General features: G+C 36.4%; 1 protein-coding gene across 1 annotated transcript in view; it reads right to left on the bottom strand.

Annotated features, from left to right (window-relative positions):
- LUZP2 (leucine zipper protein 2) overlaps window positions 1-22,400 on the bottom strand; it is a gene marked incomplete at both ends in the record, with an annotated part of 107,985 nt that overhangs the window by 37,071 nt on the left and 48,514 nt on the right. Inside the window, 4 exons of the mRNA XM_079536627.1 lie at window positions 1,362-1,424; window positions 3,265-3,327; window positions 14,711-14,773; window positions 21,613-21,694. Of these exons, the coding sequence (XP_079392753.1) occupies window positions 1,362-1,424; window positions 3,265-3,327; window positions 14,711-14,773; window positions 21,613-21,694 (271 nt within the window). The remainder of the gene's footprint in view (window positions 1-1,361; window positions 1,425-3,264; window positions 3,328-14,710; window positions 14,774-21,612; window positions 21,695-22,400) is intronic.

Raw genomic sequence — 22,400 nt, 5'->3', positions numbered from 1 at the left:
ATTCTTCTCTTTCCCACATCTTCCTGAGCTACTTAGAATGGTAACACAAGGGCTTCTTTGTTCTATTTTCTTTCTAAATGAAATTTTCTTTTGTCAGGAAAATGGCTAACCAAGATATCACTGGCTGCAAACAAAGGATTTATCAAATGAGGAAATCAGCTATCTATCACAGAGAGAACCGAAGAGTGGAGAGATGTTTCAGGTATTTGCATACAAACTTCTCAGGAGTCAGGACTACAGAATCATTTTCACAATTCATTAACATTGTTCATCTAATGTTCTCAAGGAGATTTTAAATAAATCAGTTCATAGTCTCCCCAGAGGGCAAGTAAACATTTTCCCTATTTTAAAAGTCAGAGCCCCGAGAGCAGAATTCACCATGACTAACCTGGGACACATTTTGTATCTGGTATCTCCAGTATTCCTTCCTATGCCTTCCAGAAGAAATTTGGTGCTGAGTTTAATTACTTTGTAAGTAACTCTAGCTCTAGGCCCTTTGAAAATGACTACTTATCTCCATCTTTCGTGCAAGGAATAAAAGCACTACTCAATTAGCAGCCACCACTCACAGGACCTCAATTTTTATTGGGCATAATTTCTCCTCCCTTGTGGTAAGATGGACTTGATATCCTCCAGAGAAAAGTCTGTGCACTCTGCCCCTCCAATTATCTTTCTTTCTTTTTTTTTTTTTTAACGAGCTATATAGACTGACTATTTATTTGGTTTGTATATCCAACAGGCATTTCTTCTATTTTCTTTTTTTCCTCGAATCATCAGTTCTTGTAAAGGTAACTCAGAACACCATTGGAATTTCACTCCAGAGACCTAAGCTTATCACAAACTTCAAGCTTCATTCTAAATGCTGATCATAAATTTACTTTGCCATGGATGTCAAAAGAATACCCACCTGTATTCTGCTGTTCAGTAAGAAAGGTGAAAAATACATAGAGTGGAGTAGGGCAACAGATTTTAGTCACCAGCAAGGAGCTAGAACATTTTGTTATCTGAGCATGCATATAGACGCTCATAAAGTATTTTCCATTCATCTTGCCTAGTCAGAAAGATATCAAATACTATTTTAGCCTTTGAAGCTTCTCTTCTTTGCCCTATATTATATTGCTTAATATAATAAAAAGTACTGCCCCAGTTAGAATGGTCTGCAAAAAAATAAATCCACAAAAATCCATAGTATTTCTGAAACTACATTATGGCATTAAATTTGTCTTTGGTCTTTTGAGTTTTTTTTCAGTATAGACAGAATTAAATGACTCCTTAAAACTAATGAAGGCAGTTATCATTCTCTCAGATTAATTTAACTTAATAGCAAATCTAGTATCTAAATTGTGTTGAAATAAACTCACCTTAAAAATCAAATCTTTTTTCCCATAACGAAGTTCTTTCAGCTGGGCTTGGATCTTTTTTGACTGAAATAGCGAGGAGAATAGAATCAGTGCTTTTATATCTTTGCTTTTATATATTTGCTTTTAAAACCAGAATAAAAATAGCAATCTCTTGACAGCATGAAAGCAGAACTGGAAGCATCACCTTCAAAACAACCTTCAGTGCAGATTTAAATGGTTTAACCATAGAATCATAGAAGTTGCAAAGACCACTAAGATCATCTGGTCCAACCATCAGCCCATCATCACCATGCCCACTGAACACATCACTCAGTGCACACAATCTGGGAGAGTATGATGAAGCATGATCTTCCTGGTAGGCAAATCTATCTGTGAAAGACATTTGATTAAAAGAATATAGCTTTTGCATATTCATCATCTTTGGTGTATGGAACCCACTTAAAGAATAACAAGTATACTATATCTCTCTGGCTTGCACCATTTAAATCAGGCAAAATTACAAAACAAAACAAAAAAAATTATGTTCATAGCACTGACCCACTTAAAATTCATATGTTTACCACAATGATTCATCAAATGTAAAATTCTTAAGGTTTAAGATACGCTCACATCTGCTGCCTTGAATGCTGATTAGCTCAGGTTTAGTTTCCTGAAATTCTCTGCCAGCAATGCTTGCCATACTACAGCGAACTTCATTTAATTTTAGTTTTCACCTTAAGACTTACAGACATTTGTGTTGCAAATATTAAATATACAGCAAAAAGGTTCAGGTTAATTACTTAACACTCAAGATGTTGCACAGCTAGGAAAACCAAACTCGCATAAATGGAATGTATATGGAAAGTAACATATATATATATATATGTATGTATATGTATATATATACACGCACTATACATATATAATATTATATATATAGTGTGTGTATATATATATATACATATACACATACATACACATATATATGTGTGTATATATATAAAACTTTCATTGTACTCAAATACTCTGGTATGCTTGAAAAAGAAAAAAAAAAAAAGTGATGACTGAGGAAAATAACAGATTCTGACAACCAGCAAAATAAATATCCATTATTTCCTACTGTTAAGGATTTCTCAGAGTGTTTGCAGATCTTCAGTGAGGCTAATTAGCTAATACAAGTCACTGCTTTGACCTCATATGTTTTACTGTTTACTTTTAAATGCAGTCTTTGAAGAAATTATGACTGACCTTAACAATGAGAATTTTAATAAAGAAGTGTTATGCTTCTTTTCGATTCTGGTATTTATTTGTGCAGATGAAATCCATGTGAGAAGAGATATTTATATACAGTAATAACCACTGTCATGAAAAGGTAAATAGCCAAAGGAATGCTCCATTTAATATAGTTACTTGGGCATTGAGGTGTTTGAAATAATGGGGGGGTTGTATCATCACTTATCTTTGCTGTAAGTGTTTCTGTAGAGGGAATATTTTATAATATGACACTTTTTCCTTGAAATAATGGAAAATTACAGGGATCAATAGTAATAAACCTTTCAAATCTCCATGAATTACTTTAAGAAGGCATTTAGCTTCTCCTGTCTTATTCCAGGCATGAAGGAGCAGGGAATGAAAATCAGTTTAACATCTGTTACAGACCATAATCTGTACTCAGAGAGCTATATGTACATTAAATAACCATTCCCAACTTCTACTGTATAGGCCTAACACCTTGGTTTACAGACTGCTAACGTATTTGAGTTGCCTCTAGTGAAGTCACAGACGTTCAGATCAGATGTGTGCTTTATAAACACTCATTGCACATACTCAATATATCATCTATGCCAAAACCTCAGTATCAAAGAGTTTGACAGAAAGTTCTTCTGGATATGTTAAGTTCAGAATAGAGAGGAACCTTCCTTACCTCTTCTGCATGAATACCACAAAGTTTGTTTCCTGACAGGAGCTTGTTTTTGAGGCTTTTGTTCTGAGGGGAAAAAAAGTTGTTTTATTACTGAGACTTAGTGACATTTTGAGTGAACTTTTGAATATTTTATCAATCTGGTTTTATTTCATACATGAACAACATCTTCAAGTGACTGGAAGAGACGTACATAATGAAAGACAGTAGCTGCACCAAGGTGCAGCAACTTCTCTTAGAAAATTCTGAAAGCCTACAGCTTTGTATTAAAACATGCTTTGGCAGAAAGAGGAATGCACACAGATTTCAAACCATACCAGCAACTGCAGGTAATTTAGATTGGATATGCTGAGGTAGAAAGGCAGGAGAAAAAAAAAACAACAACAGAACACTTTAATATTTACCTGACTTCAGTGCTTAGCTCAATATCATTTTTACTAAATCACTGTAGCAATTGAGTCAAAGATGTCCACGCTTAGCCACGGTGAAGAAGTGCATGGGAGCTTTTGATTAAACTTCCCAATTTAAAAGGGCAAGTAATCAAAGCCTTTTAAAGGCCAAATAACTGTATGTGAGCACTGTGCAGTGCTGCAGAAAAATGTTTTCAAGATGACACATGCATCCGCAGCTTTGTGTTGCAAAACAAAAAGCCATTTGGGCATTACTTGCAGTAAGACAATCCAGACTCTGCCTTGCATAAAAACTGATGTGCAAAATGCTGCACATGAAGGAAAGGAGAACAAATATTCTCATAAGCCTCATGTTTGAATGAATTTTGTTCTTTAATAAGGATGTGGGAGCTGGGGCTCCAGAGGAACACCTTCTTGCATTAACCAACATTGAAACACAGGACTAGATTCTATGCTAAGAAAGCTAGATAGCAGATGCCAAGTGATCAAAAGTAAATTATAAAAAAATCCCAATAAGATGAACTACATTCAGCACAGCTATTTCTCACAAGGGGTAAATACAAAGAGATAGAGTGTAATGTAATCACACATGAGATGTAACTGGACTCACATAAAAAGTCAACATCATTTCTTGGGTTGATGGACAAACAGATGTGCCAAAGGCACTATCTCACTAGGAGAGTGCACTTAGTTAATCTAGAAATTCAGATCATCTCTGTTTTGCTAAACTGCATCCATTATTCTCCAATTCCCCTATAATCTGTCAATGGTTCTAAGGGTGAGTTGCAATCTTTACATTTTTTATTCCCTTCTATTCCTTTTGCCAAGTGAAAGGTACCGTAAGAAATACTTCCATTAATACTATTAAAGTATTCATAATTAACCTCTATATGCACAGTTTTGCAGAGGCTCTGCATTAACTCAAGGCATGATTGGAAGGAAGAGAAGCCATCCAGAGGAACACAGGCTGGAAAAGTGGGCCCATGAAAACCTGATGAGGTTTAGTAAGGCCAAATGCAGGCATTTAAAGGTCACAGTTACTAGGAGCATAAAAATTTGGAGCTTGCCAGAGGGAGCTGACAACTTCTGTTAAATGTTGGAGTTCTTTTTTAGTACTTAGGAAATTACATGTTGCTACTAAGTACAGCTTTGCCTCCTGACTAATATTGTTTTTTTGTTTGTTTGTTTGTTTTACAGCAGCACGTGAAGTATACCAATAAGAGCCTGTAAAAATGTAAAGAGAAGGATTTGATCCTCATTCTGAACATTGCCAAATGAGGTGTGTTCTCATGTATATGTCCCATAGATTTGCTAGAAAGGGACTATTCAAAATGAATTCAATCAAAGATTTTTAGGATAAAAATGCATAGCAAGTCACAGTATAAGATCTCACGCTTAAGTCTTAGTCAAGAATTCAAGATGATAGATCTTATTTTCCTATTCAAATAATAACAAAAAACTAAGTTTAACTTGACGTTTTTAATTTGTTTAAAACATCATATATGTTTTAAATTGCTTTAACAGAAAAGATCACAGACATTTCAAGCTTAAAACCCAATGTAGTTAAAGAATGAATTAAGTAACCATGTCTTCAATGGACTGTCTTAAAATGATGTACAGTAATGATTCTAATTAGATACGGTCTTTTATATTTACAGAAAGGATACCATGATATTCCAAATGAGAGACGTGGTCAGTTGGCATGGTGAGTATGAGTTGGGGTTGGACTTCATGATCTTACAGGTTTTTCCCAAACAAGTTAAAAGACATAGCCATGTTTTCACAAAAGCAGTGATCCCTACCAATGCAGACTAAATACATCACCTCTCCAGAGAAGGAGAGAAGGAAGAAAAATAGCTCATGCCTAAGAATTGTTAGGAAACTAATGGTTCTTCCTTTCCAATGCCACTGGAAAATTTTACTACCTTGTATCTCAATAAAATTCAGGTCTCTTTACTTCTCTTCAACAACTTTATCCTACAATACCAATGCATAAAGGCTAAAAGGAGTGATAGGGTTTTTTGGCACTATGTTTCTTTTTAATTTCCATCCAGACCATTAGAAGACTTCAGAGACTTAAAAGCATAAACTAAGAACTTAAAAGCTCAATAGAAACACTCACGTACTGGCAATGTTCATTCCTTCCTTTCCTGCCAAATCATATTATTAAAATCATCAGATAGATGCATCTTGTGCTTTTTACAATATGCCCTCCTCCCTGGCCACACTTCTTTTGATACAGCCCAGGATAAGGTCGGCTGCCTGGGCTGTGAGGGCACACTGCAGGCTCATATCCAGCTTACCATTCACCAGTATCCCCAGGCCTTGCTCTGCAGGGCTGAGTTCAATCCTTTCATCCCCCAGCTTGCATTGGTAGTGAGGGCTGCCTCAAAGTCCTTCCACTTGGATTTGTTGAACCTCATGAGGTTCACCTGGGCCCACTACTCAAGCCTGACTAGGTCCTTCTGGATGGCATCCTGTCCCTCTGGTGTGCTAATCGCACCTCACAGCTTGGTGATATCAGCAAACTTGTTGAGAGTGCACTTGACTCCACCACTGATGCCACTGATGAAGATATTAAAGAGTACTAGTCCCAGCACTAGTCCTAGTCCACAACTCATCATCAATCTGCATCCAGACATGAAGTCATTGACCACTGCTCTCTGGACTCAATCCTGCAGCCAGTTCTTCATCTGTTGAACAGTCTGCCCATCAAATTCATCTCTCTCTATTTTGGAGAGAAGGATGTTGTGGGGTAGTCTGCCAAAGGCTTTACAAAGTCCAGATAGGTGACATCAGTGGCTCTTCTCTTGTCCACTGATGCAGTGACACCATCATAAAAGGTCATGTTGACCTCTAGCCACCTAGAGGATTGGTTTAATATTCTGATGCTGACATTTTGTAATATATAGCACCTATATTATCTCTTTGAGATAGCAGCAGGACATCAGCTGTGGATGAACAAACTGTACAACTTTGACATCATTAATTCAAGGCAAGTTTCCTTTGCCTGCTAGACTTCTGAAGCACGAGGACAGAACATGTTCAAGCAAAGAAAAATCACTTTCCCTCAGAAAATTATTCTACGCAATTCACTTCACTTCAGACATTTTATCTGAGGTCTGACAGCAATAGTTTGTTGTATACAAGATATATTTGGCTCTGCCTCCCTTTGACGAATAGCACATATGAGCTCATTCTAAGCTCCAGCTCATCACTGCAGCCTTTCTCTATTATGGACATTCTATAAAAATCATCAACAAAAGCAACAACAACAAAACCCAAATGCAACCAACACAACAAAATACACTCCTAAACAATAAAAAGCTCTGGACTGTACTCAGTGAGAGTGCCAGAGCCAATTGCCAAGATGAATACTCTTTGCCATTTCCTGTTAAACAAAATTGCTCTCTGAGACCTTTTGAGGGAAAATCAGATTGCAGCAACTAACCAAAATCAAATATCTGACAGTATTTGATATCAGAATATACTGGAATCCATTTTGGCTTGGATATTAGCTTTATATTTTCAAGATGATGAAAAACTGTTTGATATAGCACAAAACAGGGTGAAAGCTTTAATCCCAGCTAGGTCTACTCAGCCCTTCATTTTTCTAAGACAGATAAACTGAGTTTCCTGTACTCTACTGTCTGAGGGTTTTTAGGAAAAAAAAACTTACACTCTGCTTTGCTGCAGCCTTCCCTAATCCAAAGCTGTTACTTCTATCTGAAATAAGTGAAGTTTGATGACATTTTAGACTCACTAAAACACACATCTAAATGTTAATATTCGGACAGAGTTTACGAACATGCATCACCACAAGCAACAAGACCAAAAAAACAAAGAACAATAAAATAACTACTGATTTTAGAAAGAAAAAAAAAAAAAAACAACCAAGTTTTTGTATTAGTACCATTTATAAGATTACAAAATAGTGTCAAATAATGGTGCGTGCAGTCTTTTTGGCGAATGTTTTAAATAGCTAAATGAAAAAAAGTTCCCTCACCCTCTTATCACTTTGAGTGAATTCTCCTGTTACAATAATAAAACCAGTGCACAGGACCAACTATTTTTTTCTTCAGTGTATTTTCTCCTTTGCAATTTCAAGAGACCAGGGTCATGTATTTTCCTTATCCCTGAGTAAAGGTAATTCAATACGAAAAAATGATACAAAGAGGTACACATTGGATAGATGTAATTTGATGTAATTTTCAATCACACCTTCCGAGTCATTTCAGATGGACTTTCACAGCTGATGTCCTGCTGCTAGCTCAAATTTCTAATTCTTTCTAAGTTTTAATTAAAAACACAGCAGCGTGTTGAATGCAGAATCCCATTTAACAGGACATGAATCTCAAATGGGGTAACTGCCTTTTCAATGCAGGATTATCTACAGCAGAGCCCTGACTACTCTTTAAACATTCCCTTTGGCAGAGTTGCAGGAGCGCTCCAGAGACGTGGAATCAGTAAAGCAGAGCCCCTCCTTAGGTAGATATCTGCCCTGAAGATCCTCTCTCTCATAAGTTTGACAAGAAGGGTGAAAAGAAGCTAAAACTGCTGTGAGCTACAGGTTAGGAGGAAAAGAGAATTAAAAGTCCACTGACAGCCCTATCAAGATAAAGAAAATGAAAAACTAAATGCATTTCTTACTTCCAAAGAACCAGGCTCTCTCTCACTGCAAGAATGAAGGGCCACAGTGGTCACATTCAGCCCTACAGCCTCTTTTCCCTCCTGTACCATCAGCAGGAGGTGAAATACTGCATTAAGCACCTCTTAGATCCTTGCACATTTGCATCTTAGAATTGCCAATATCTGTCCTAGAACATAAGTGACATAGCTATGAAAGGAGGAGGGCAGGATATGACTAAGGCATACAGGTATGCTGCTCTCTGCAGAACCATATCACACAAGATCGCTTTAATATTCATAGGCTCTGTCTCGTGAATTTTCTCAGTAGCAATGCCCTGAGTCTTGCTGTTGCAGAACTTTCAGCCAATATGTTTAATTTTTTTTTTTTTAAGCAGCAGTCTACAGATAGAATCTAAAAATATTGAGAACGTACATCCATGGTTTCAGAGCTGTTACCACAGTGTCTTTCAATTGGGAAATAAATATCCCTGGGGCTGTTCTACCGGATTGATTTGCAAATTAAACACATTTTCCACCATCCTATGCCCACCTCTATGCCTAGATAATAAACACTAGATAAGAGCTCCTTGCCCCTGTCCAGGTATGGTGTGTCCTCACTTAAAGAATACAAAGTGATTTTCAGAAGTACAATAAATACAATAATTTATATGTTAGGATGTTCCAGTACTTTTTAAACTATTATTTTACATCGTAACATACTACTCAGATGCTGTCACCAGCACAACAAGATTAGAAAGGTGAGACTTCTTGCAGGAATGGGGTTCCTACCAAGAAGCAATGCAACACTGGCTTAATCTTTGAAATAGATACAATACAACTGGGTTCACATTTACTTATGCCATGTTATGAAAATCAAGGTACCAATCTACTACCATAAGTTACATGCAAACAAAAAAATAAAGCACAAAGAATACAGCTGATGTGAGATCTTCCTGGCATTGAAGTGGCCAGGTTGCATTGGCAGGGTGACCATCCTCCCTGTAACCAGTGTGCAATTGATCAGTAAACATTTCACTTCATAACACAAATGTAAGCTTCGGACAATTTGCATAGACAGGGGTATTCTTACTCCACTGGCATAGAACTCTAGCCAAAGCTCCATTAACTCTCAATATTTCCTAGAATTCATTCAGTGAGAATTCAGAGGACAACAATGATGTTTTGTGAATCATTAACACTATTCCTTCCTGAAATTTTTTCTGCTAGGATTCTTCCTCTTGGCAAGGAAAAAGAAATAAGAATATTCTAACTTAAATTGGACTGTGCTTTCAGGATCCCCCCAAAAAGTTTGCTCTTTTTTTAGTTAAGTGAAACAACATATACAGGTCAATCATACTGAACTGTTAAGGGCCATAGTGAAAATCATTCCAGTGCAGTTCAAATTAATTGCTTTATAGGAGCAAGTAACATATAAATATAAAAAAAATATTTCCAGAAAAAAAGTAAAAAATATATGTACTTCAGCGAAATTCTGACCTTAGGCTATTAAAGATTACCATGACAGATGCAAAAAAAGTAACAAAAATTGCAGACAAACTTTCCCAGTACTTTTAAGTGAGCCTAAGCAGTCAAGAGGACACGGGATATCATTTTGCCAAGAACATTTGGAATGGGCCTCTGCCTGGTCATCTGTGAATGAATTCACATCATTACAAATAGATACAATAAATAGATGCAAAATAGATTACAAAAAATACAATACAAATTACAAATGCTGTAGACAGGGAGTTGAGTGCCTATCTCCAAATTAAGAGAGAGCTTCAGCAAGATTTGGAGTTGTGCTCTACAGTGGTAAATAATTTCATGTCATGAAGTCAACATTTTCTTAGAACGAGAACTATTTTCAAAAGGATCTGACACATGGGCAGTGACAATAAAACATTCTTTGAAATGATTACTACAAAACGTAATTCTCTTGGTGGATAAAACTTCTGCATTTCTTCCATGTTGATGACTTGATTCATCTTTGATGTGTAGCCAAGCTGAAGAGGAATTATGGTTAAATTACATGTGATCTGAGGTAGATTATCAGCAGAGGTTGTGTTCAAACACATCAACGCATTTCTGCATGATATTAAGAAGGACAACACGTCGAACACTTCAGTTATCCAAGCACACAATATGCTTTATACACTCAATCTCACACTTAGTTACAAACCAATTCCATAACAAAATTTCAGACCACTTGACAGAAAAACTTCTACTCAACCTAATAACAGAGATCAGAACATCCATCTCACCTGCTGACTGTGGTCAATACCTGCAATGCAGGGCTAAGGAATTTTCCGTCATCAGATAAATGAGAAAGTTGTATATATGATGATTGCTATTTTACTGGATAGAATACAGACATTAAAATCCTAACATCAGTGACTTTGATATCAATTCAGCAAATGTTTTCATGCTAAAATAGAACAAAATCTGCACAGCAGGAAAGAGATGGCTGCCCCTTTCTCCCACCTCCACTTCAACATAACTAAGATATTCAGAGCACTGCAAAAGTGCATTAGGAATCTTTACATTCTATTCTATTTTTAATATTATAACAAAACATGATTCGTTTGGGGTTTTTTCTGTCTTTATAATTATTATACTCTAAAATACGGTGTACTGTTTTCAGAGCTAAAGAATAGTTTGGCACTAATTTTTTTTTAACTAATTTTTTCCATTACCAGTGTATGTCCTACTTTTAATGACACAGATCACTGTTACTCCCTTTGAAGTGGTCTTCCCAGTAGGCAATTTTAACATCACGGTGCTAAAAGCCAACGCTTCCACTCATCTGCATCACAAGAATTAATTGGATCAGCACATTTCTTTCCCAGTTTGACTGATTAAACACCATTTCCAACTTTTCATTTTCTGTACAAATCACTGAAAAAATGTCAGTCATTAATTTTGGAAGGAAAAAAGAATATTTTTTTTTTAACCCTCAAATGAAGATTCAAAAGCCTTTAACTGCCTGCTGTCAGAAACTGCTTCTGTATTCTTCCTGCTTATGCAGGTTTTCTTTGGCAGTGCCGCTGCCTCTGGTACTTATAGATGATTTCTTCTGAACTGGAGAACCTATACAGCATCCAAAGAGGAAATGAAGCTTGACTCACCTTCCTTCTGCATGGGAACAGATTTTTATACTTACAAAATTTGCAGGATAAGAGTTCATTTTATCTCCAGAGTACAAAGACAGAAGAAATAAAATGTCCTCCTTTATAGAATAGTGCCAAGCGTCATAGCCTTAAAATTTCATTTCTGCTTTACTACAAGAACACATTTTTTCACCCCACCATCTTTCAGTGCAGTTCAATTGAATTCACCCTGCAGAGCATGAAATTCTCAATAGATCAGGGACTTCAAAATGCCTTGACTTTATTTTCTATTAGTACAGCTATACACAGGAAGACTGAAGAAAAATCATTTTAGGATGATTTACTTAATACTAAAGCTATAACCACAGTTTATATATGAGTAATACCAAACGATTGCTTGCAAGGTACTTATTTGAAACAATGCTTCTTAGCAGGAAGAATACGTATTACTGGGAGCTATCAAATTCATTTTCTGCTCCTGATTTGCTTTGTACTGCCTGTCCTACTTTGTCTTTTATGTAATACATGTTTTTCAAAATACTGTCACAGCCTAAACAGCCAAGAAATATACTGCCTGATATAAAGCACTGTGCCAGCTTAATAAATACATGGGGCTATGGTAAAATAGTACATGTAAAGACATTAACATACTTTAAAGTAAGTATACACAGTCATAATAAAACTCCTTGCCCACAGATATTATCTTCTCTATCCGCATTGTAATAACATTATTTAAATAAGAGTATTATTTTTTATTTTTTAATACAGATATCTTTTGTCTAATGAGTGGCAATTGCAGCATCCATGTGACAGAGCTGAATAACGTTTTGCTTCTTCTTGGTACAGAATACAGTTAATGATACCATTTATTATGTTTTGGGAGAAATCCCTACCTTGTTCTTTATCTCAAGGAAATTATATACAAGCACACATCAGCTGGAGGTCTTACAGATTTTTTCAGGAAACATTTAAGGACCTCTAACAGAGGAATTTTTAGACAACACTACGTATTGTATATAGCACTTTTTTTTCCCCCTCCACACAAATGTTTATTATTATTATTAATTTTTTTTACAAAGCCCTGAATAGCCTGAAATTTACATTTCTGTACATTGGCTTCTCTTCATATGCTACAGCACAGCTGCTATGTTCAGCTGGAAAGCTGCTGTTTATTCTTATCTCTGAATTGTCAGGATGAATGGCAATAGAGCATGTACTGAAAGGATGGAAAAAAAATGGGGAATTATTTGTATAGTTACTGGGGAATCTGAGATTGCTGCATTCAATATTTGACAATACAAACAGAGGGCTATTAAATAAAATGCACTATTTTTGAAAGAGGGGCAACAGTAGCTGTGAATGGAATTTCATTTATGCTATGCACCTCTATTTGTACGAACATAAAGCCTTTAAAATTACATAGAAGCAATATCCATCATTTTACTCATATTTACTCTAACAAACAGGTTTTGTATAACTATACTGCATATTCAATGATTGGAGACAAGGCATAGATAAACAATGTTTCCTCAAAAAAGTACAATTCATTTTGTCAATCTAATTAACAAAATATGACTATATCAATTACTGACATTCCAGAAAAGCTGTTAGTGGGCATATAGGGAACTGACCATGTAGTGCAGAGATTCTACAAAGAGCCATTAGGTAGGGATAACCATTCGTTCCTTTCTCACACACTAACTGATGCACAGAAGGGCAATGCAATTCTCTCAAACCAAATTTCTCCCAAGGAAAATTTAGTTGACTAAAGAACGTGGGCTTTGCGAGAAGCACCAATTGCACAGATGCTCCAAATAACATCTACTGCAGAAATCCAGAAACTGCTCACTCTATGGCTCATATCATGCCTGTGCACCTTCTCTATTTTGTAGTCAGAGCACTTCAGTGAAAATAGAGAGAATCACAATGACAGAGACATCAGAGACATAAATATCTACATATGAGAAATACCCCTAAAACATTTACGATACTATGAATGTCAACTTACATGTTTTCCCTGAGCTTTTATCTATTCTCCAATCATTTTACAAGCTAGGAAAAAAAAAAATCATTATCTTCACATAGTGTAGTAAATAGAGATCCCAGTCAAGCTGAAGGTGCACTTAGTGCCTGACAATCACACCACCACAACCACCACAAAGACCATGAGAGAAAGAAGCTGCACAGCTACTGCAGTTTTTGACTGTTGGTTTTTTACCTCGTGCATTTTCTTGGGCTGAGCTTGCAGGGAATTCATGGCAGACAATAAGTGCAACTGCTAGTCAAGAGCAATAATGAGTACAAGGATAGCAGGAGAGCAACACCGACATAAAGCCTGTATACAGAATTCAATTTCATGAACAAGTACTGTGTTAAATATAAGGCATATAGTAAGAAGTTCTCAAAGGAACAGTCAGACAAACAAGAAAACCATACAAACAGCCTAGAAGCTGTTCAAAAAGGCTGTATCAGAAATTCCCAAAGCCCTGAATAAACCCAATAAAACTAAGACCACAGGGAACAACTGAGAAAAACCTGCTGAGAGGAGGAGATCAGGAAAAACTATTAAAAATAATCAAGTTAAACAGTGCAGTAAGATGGAATTTGATAAGTTGTGGAGGTGTTTGGTATCAGGAAGGGGCCTAGAAAATCAATGTACAACTGGTTCATAAAATACACTATGGGGCATATGCACTAATAAATCCTCAAACTCCCAAATCCCAGTGTCTGCAGTGAGGCAGGCTAACACTATATAGGCTACTATCATAACATTTGGGACTGTCATTGTCACAGGAGATACTGTGATCCATGAATCACTGAACATTTCTTTACATTCTTTTAATTTACAAGGTGGGAGCACTGACAATACCTCTGTGCCTCACTCAGAGCACCATCTGCAACAGTGACTTCTTGGCACTCCACTAACCTGTATGCATTTCTGATGGAGCAAAACTCATCTCACTGATGGTACCCCATAGTTTCACCATGAATTATTTTTTGTTCTGGATGAAGAAGTGAAGCAGTACATCTGTTGACATCCCCATCAAGTTACTCATGTTTTGAATCAAAGAAATGCTGAGAATCTTCATTGACCACTCATTTTAGGTAGATGTGGATATATTCAACAACTAAAGCATCAGTGCATTATCAACATTACTCACATCCTAAATCCAAAGCAGAGCACCACACCTGCTACTAGGAAAAAAACTGTTTCCCACCCCAAACCAGGACACAGTCAATTTCTGAAACCTCTTTGCAACTGACTTCACGTATGTATTGCCAACACTTAAGCATTCTTCTTACCTCGTTTTGGAGGGCACGGATCATTTTGCTCTTTCTTTCCATTTCAGTCTTCAAAAAGTTAATCTACAGGTGGAAAAAGAAAAAAAGAAAAAGAAAAAAAAAAGCTGAGTTTCTGAAAGGTAGCTAAACATCACAAAATCATAGAATGACTTAGACTAGAAGGGACCCAGAGGATCACTGAATTCCAACTCCTCTGCCATGGGCAGAGCCACCACCCTCCAGATCTGGCAGCAGACCAGGCTCCCAGGACAGCCCTGTTTAACCTGGTCTCAAACACCTCCAGGAATGGGGCATCCACAGCCTCTCTGGGCAGCCTGTGCCAGCACCTCACCACCGTAAACTTTTTTTTTCTTTTCTTTTCTTTTAATCTTATTCACAGCCTTCAAAAAAACATAAGTAAATGACGAGTAAAAACAACATATCATAGAAAGCTACTGTTGTTGCACCAGCAGATGTAGGTATAGATTACAGCTCTGAATAACCTGATAAATCTGAAAATGGATACACTTTACTTGGTGAGAAACTCAGAATTGAGAGAAAATTAAAAAAACCCTCACTTCTGTATAGTCGATACAGTGTTTGTTTTTCTAGTGAAGTCCAAAGTGATCCTCAGAGGTAAGGATTTGTATAAAAACTATTAGCTTATAATTTTTGAACCCTCTAAGATACCAAATCTATCATAACAGGTTTCTAACAGCTATTGGTCCTGAGGAGGTGAGACTGACAATTTCCATCAGATTTACCTGTGGAATAAAGCCTAATTTATACATGGAAGCAGTCGAATCTTTTGTCTTATTCATCTGTAAGATTTGTCCTGGATGGTAACACTCTCAATCTTAGTTCAGTAAGCAGTTTTAGAACTATTTTTTACACATCCAAGTTTCACTTAGGAATGAGTTTTCCTCCAGATTTAAAAAACTTAATTGGAAAAAGAACGCTTTAATTGTAACAACTAGCATTAAATTAGCACAGTGCTTTCATCCATAAGCATCCACCTACAATTCACTAAATTCTCATTCCCGTACACCCAGTGCCCCATGTGTTTTTCTCTCCATCTATGATACAAATACTGCCCACACCCATGGGAAACTATAGTTTACCTGACGTTGCTGTAGACTTGTTAAGAAAGAAGAAAAGTAGGTAGATGCCATTACTTGAAGAAAACATTACTGGGCTTGACGCTGCTCTTATCAACATCAAAAGATAGATGAGAGAGCACAAGCTTAACTTAGGAACATCTGTATGGGGTACATGAGACAAATATCAACCGATAGATATAACAGGACTTCCAAAATCCTTCCCAGATTTTGCCTAATGATTTGGTTAAGGGAAATACTAATTACCTGTAGATACTACTGAGGATCATTCTGTAGCGGAAAATGAGTATACTCAGTACTTGCCTAGAGATCACATTTATAAATGAACTCAATTTACATACAATGTATAATAAATGAAACATTTTTGCATAACAATAAATTGAGGCCACAATCAAAGTAGAAGTTTATGATTGACTGAAAACTGAAAATTAAGAAATAGTGTACTTCTTGCTGCTCAAAAGATTTGCAAGTTACCACTGAATACTGACAGCTTCTTCGTTAAAGAGCATTCTTGTTCTCAGCACTAATCCTCTCATAATAACGTTAATGTTTCCTGAAAGCACATCCTATGCCCAAATATATTTGCAATACTGAAAAAGGTATGGCACTGGATTTGTTGACTGTGTGCTCTCCATACAGAATCTAAAACTAACAATCTTTTCTGGAGAAGATATTTTTATGACATCCATCATGGATTTATGGTTTATTATTCCACATCATAACATCATGTAGTGCAGTGGGAGTTAAAGAATTAATGCTCCAGTTCCGGGCACCTGTCTAGAACAGAAGAACTACACACCCCAGAGGACTTTGCATTCAGAGAGGAGATATAGCCCCCGGCAAGGTCATCTGATGTTCCCTTTTTCTTCAGCTCTCCTTCCTGCTGCTCAACCCAACTGCCCGTCTCACCTCAGCGTTTTGGTGACGCCTTCAGTTCTCAAACATTTTCTCTCCTGCTATATTTGATTTATTAGCTTCAATTCTAATTATACTGTATTATAGTGTTATCTTGCATTCCAATGCTACATTTAGTGAATTAGTTTGTTTCTCCTCAGACCCTTGCCATTGATTTTAATTATTTGGGGTCCCCTGTTTCCCCGCTCCAGAGGCACGGATTCACAATTCCGTCTGCCCTTCAAGTCACTGAACTGGGCCAAACCTGCCCATAAACCACTGACAGACACCACAGGGCTGTTAATTTAACCAGCAATTTGTGTGATGGTTTTACTCAGTCCTAATGTTAGGGCATAGTAACGGACCACACAGCGCTTCATAATCTCAGGTTGAAAAGTGGAGTTTAGAGCACAAGTGACAACAGTGCATAAACTGCTTTCAGGAAGAGTACAAGTTCTGCTTTCATCCTCCAGATCCTCCTAGCATAGTAAGCTTTTGAGTGCTTTTCTTTGTTAGAAGAGAGGTATGCTAAATAAAATAATAACTATGAATCTTTCTGCAGCTTTTCCACTTTCTATCTGCTCTTTGTTCTTGTTTGACTTTCAGCTCTTTCCTACTGTAGGAAAGTCTTTAATCACTATCTAGCAGTAATTATGAAAACACATAATGAAAATGTATTGGTGGTTCTCAGAATGAACTTTTCAGTATTTAGCACAGACATTGCTTCTGTCTCCTGGACACAGACATCCAAGGTACTCAGAGCTTTGAGTGCTTCAGAGCTCATTACATTTATTAAAGGCAACAGTTTCCACCCAGTAGCCTTTACTCACAGTTTGTGACCTTGAAATGTTGAAATTAGTTATTTCCCCACTGAAATACAAAGTGCTTTAGCAGATGGCTGTGATTTAATTCTATGAGACAGATATTAGTTATTTACCATGGACAAAAAGTGGAGGAATACCAGCAAAGTCATTACTGCACAGCCAGAGCTCAGCTATGCACTTATTGCTTACCTACAGACATCATCAGCATTGCTCAGGACTAACGTCAGAACAGTTAAGGTGGGACTGAAATACATTCACTGACACCATTGACTAAGTAGACCTAACATACTCAACACTGACTTTCATGGTCTTATTTTCAAATTACTACGTAGAAAATGATTCTAAAAGCCGGAGAAAGTGACTGAAACTATAAAACATAGAAAATATTCTATCATTTGGTAAAAGGAGAGAATAATCTACAAAGCGTCCAATATTTCTGAAACCAAAGCTAAACACATCCTGTCTGCTAGGGTTCCTTACACGAAAAACTTCTCAATTTTAAGCTGTAGTTCAATGAAGGAACGCTTTTGTTGTAGAGGCATTTACAACTTTGTCACAAGAACTGTTAATAAACAAAACATGTTGGAATGAAATGGACATCCTATCCTCTTATGAGTTTGTAATATTTGTTAGGATTCTTGATTGGTGATAGATATCTCAGAATTTAATCCTGAGTGTTATATTTGTGCTTTATTATTAAGAACATCCTTATCCATACTGATATCCAATTAATCATATTGTTTTTATTTTTTAACAAATCACAGCGGGATTTTCTGCAGACATATTTTCTCCTTCATTTTGACAGGCTGTAGAATAATTATATTGTCAAACAACCCCATCACCGCACCTTCCTAAAAACTATTACCATGATGTAAGAGAGCAGCAGGAGTAAAACGGAAAAGGCCGTCTAAAATTAGCCTACCTACCCTAGTTTCATTGTTGTTGTTGTTTTTTTTTTGTTTGTTTTTTTTCCCTTCCAGCCCCTATCATAATTTCCCAGCTTCATTCTTCACCGTCTCACTGATCTAAAGCAGTCCAGAAATTTACGCGAACCAACTTTACAGACTCAAGGTGACTTCCTGAAACAGTAGCTACTTGGGAAAATACAAGTCGTTAGTATGAAACACAGTCAAATGAACAGCCAGCCTTCAAAAAGCTCTCAAGAGCCTATTAACCTAAGGCAGAAGCAAGAATCACTATTATCTTCTGTATTCAAGTTCACTGAAAAAGAAGAAACAGTTCACTGAAAAAGTTACACAAATGCATTGTTTGTTTTCCACTTCTCTGTTAGCAGCTGTAAAAATCAGTCCTCCGAACTGAATTCTATTTCTTCACTACTTGGAGAAACAGAATCCTCATCCTCTTGCATACACTTTGCTTTTATGTAACAGACATCACCATCTCACAGTTGTTCCCTGTTGAATACAAACATTAGCATCTGTATACATTGCTTTATGCTAGAGAACCAAAGGGCTATGTGTTTGCAACCCCTCCATAGCATTTAGTGCACATGGTGCTGAGAAATGTAACCTTATGCTTATTTACTCAGATAAAAAAATACAGACATAATTCACCAAATCCTGTAGGATAAAGTGTGCTTAAGCTTTATTAGAATTAAACATAATTCATTAAATTAGAATTAAACTCAAGCTACGCTTGCCTCAAAGTAACACTAGACCTTACAAAATTCATATTGTTTTCAAAAATATGGGAGAAATTGGGTGTAAAGTAACCGTGTGTGACAGTAATAATATTTATTTCTATCTCTATTGTAGCTTTCATCCAAGGACCCCAAAGCGCTTTTGGAATATTCATTCAGTCTCATTATTTGTGAACATGCACATTTTACCCTCAGGCACATGGAAATAAGTGTCACAAACCAAGGATTCATCGCAGCCTTCCTTAAAATCAGTGGCCTATTAAGTATTCTATTATTGGCAACTTTAAGAATACAGCTTAAGAATTCAGTTTCTCTAACTGCATGGCAACACTCCAAGTTCAGTTCTATTATTAACTCAGGGATTTTTCTTCCTCGTGTCTTATTTTTTTGTTGGTTTTGTTATGTTTCTGTTGTTTTATGCTCTTCCAAAGCACTATTTTGGGGGCTGAATTTGTCCAAGGCACCAGTGCTCAAGTTAAAAAGACAGCACTATGTCATGAAGAACAGAGCCAATAATCTGTCTGCTATAGCTGAGATTTATTTAACCCACAGCTGAGTTCATCTCAATCTCAAGATGGAATACAGAGACTAAATGACAAAATACGTTTTCCACATTTAATTTGCAGGGCTAAAATTTGCTGAGCCACAAAAGCTAGGAAGAATTTGTCAATGTATCTGTAAAAAGACAATTAAGACAATGTTGGAGTAGCCTGTTCTGATTATATATCCAAGAGAGTGAACGTGGTTTCATTCCTTTACTTCAGGACAATATAACTTTCTTAAGGAGAAAACTCTTACAAGTGTAGATCGTGATTTCTATACACACTCTGGCCTGACTATTGAGAAAGATCCAAGTATAGTTCATTCTTTTTAAGTTTGGTACAGCATAATATTTATTTTTTCCCCTCAAGAATAGAAGAGAGCTTTTATTCACTCATTAAGCCTTCCTTTATTAAAAATCTAGTAATTATACTTTGTGGGAGACAAAGGAACTGGTAAAACGTTACCTTTACACTTCTGATTTCTGATTAACAAAGGGAAAGAGACTACATATATCTGTTTATAACCCAAGTATAACATGACCCACATAAATCATAATTCAACACTGGATGGCTATTTCTGTTTGACATTTGTGACATCAATGCTCAAGTCCAAATAGAGGGACCATTTGCCTTCCCAGCTCCAGAATCTAGCCAGCTCCTTCTTGCATCCCAACTGCATATCAAGGGAGTACTTGTGTGTTCCACTAACCTTCAGATCCCACTATTTGATGGTAATACTCTCATGGGAACCTGAGAGTGCTAGTAGCAGTGCACTGTGACAGCTGCCTAAGACACTAGAATCTGCTTTAGATACTAAGAATCTAAATCATGCACCTAACATCTAATCTAATCATGCACCTAACATGTTTGGTCATCATGACTGTTCACCTTGTGTCAACTAATGAATTGAAACAAAGATCTCCTTTCTTACTAAACACATTGCAGACATTCATTACATTCAATAGCAATATTTTCAGTTCTTAAATCAAAAATACTTCACAAAATCGCAGATTTAAAATAATGATTAAAATAACGAGCTCGTATGCTGCATACCAAGGACATAAAGTCACACAAAAGGCACGCGAAGGAAGAAGAAGGCATTTCCAAATATTCAGTGAATTATGTAATTCATTTTAAATCTGTCTCAGGAGCACTCTCGTTTATTGAGTCTGAAAACCAATAAAATATTACCAAATACACCAGTGATTACACAAATGTGAAACTAAAAATACATCTACAAAAACCCTCTAGCAGATTGTTTACAAGCCCACAGTGAGAATCACAGAACACTTGTCTGAAGGGATCTCTGGATATTATCTAATCAACTTATGTTCATGCTATAAGAACACCACTGACCAACGTAAGAACATGTTCATGTTTATATTGAAGAATTAAAAAAGAATGATCCTTCTTTTCTCCTGCAATAGCAAAATTTGGCTATTCATGCTTTGAATTAATACTTTTTTCTAGTGATAATGAGATCAGTGTCAAATACACAACTATACATACTATACTATATACTACAATCAGTAGCAATTAAATAAATGTCAATGGCAATATGACAGTGTACTCTGGTACAGGTAAGACATGAGGTACTTCACTGGCATAAGGACTTGGGCCCAAATCTCCAAGATACTGGGTAAATACTCCTAAAGCTCACAGAAATTAGACCAACATATTAGTTTTTCCAAACATATGAATTTTCTCCACTCCTTTCTTCTGACTCTATATTTATAGTACTCTATAGAGTACTAATACATATTTCAAACCTAAGATTTTCTTTTTACATGTAAACAAATTTGAGATGATGACAAAATCTCTATATTAGAAGGAATTTTTAAAAAGACAGAAGAACTCAAAAATTGGAAAATGGACAGAGACTCACAGTAGCTTGCTGCTTTTCTGCTTTCTCAGCTGCTTCATTAAGCTGCTTTTGAAAGGCCTCCTGGAGAGATTTCATTTCTTCCCTAGTTGAAAACACAAAACACAAACTTCATCCCAAGAGCCCATTAAGAATTTACTTATCAGCTTCAAGAACAGATATTTTTTTTTTTTTAATTATAAGAGTAACTGACAGATGTGCTGCATATGCCAGGTGTTTTACAAATAGAATTTAAAAAAAACCTCATGAACTACAGTGATGGTGCCAGACAAAAATTGTCTGATGGAATTTGGCTACACTTTACATTCACCAAATAGTTTGTCATACAGAACATCTACCAGTGTGTACTTTCTAGGAAAAGAGATTTGCACAATAAAGTCAAGGTAATTGGGCTTCTGAAAATATATCGGACTGAAGCGACATAGTTATCAAGGACAACTTCAAAAAATGTTATAAGAACATTTTATAATAAAATTCAATTTTCACATGTCTCTTGCTAGAAAGAAAAACCAGAAAAGTCAGTAGAATATTCTGGCATAAAAATGGACGAGAAAAAACAAGGTAATAGTTTGGACTGGGCATTATTTGAGTCAAAACATTTTTGCATTTCAGATGCAATCACAGAATTTCTTCCAAGTGATTGCATCAAGCTGTGCTCCTCTGCTGGTGATCTCCATTTACCCACACACGACACATTTTGGAGCTGTCACACAGTACAAGACTGACATATTTCAGAATGTCTGTAGAGAGTTTTCAGAGCTGTTTCTTGCAATAATCTTTCATGACAAAGG

This window comes from Tetrao urogallus (genome assembly GCF_951394365.1).
Source record: "Tetrao urogallus genome assembly, chromosome: 6".
NCBI classification, from domain to species: Eukaryota; Metazoa; Chordata; class Aves; order Galliformes; family Phasianidae; genus Tetrao; species Tetrao urogallus.
This window is presented reverse-complemented; position numbering and strand designations above follow the sequence as displayed.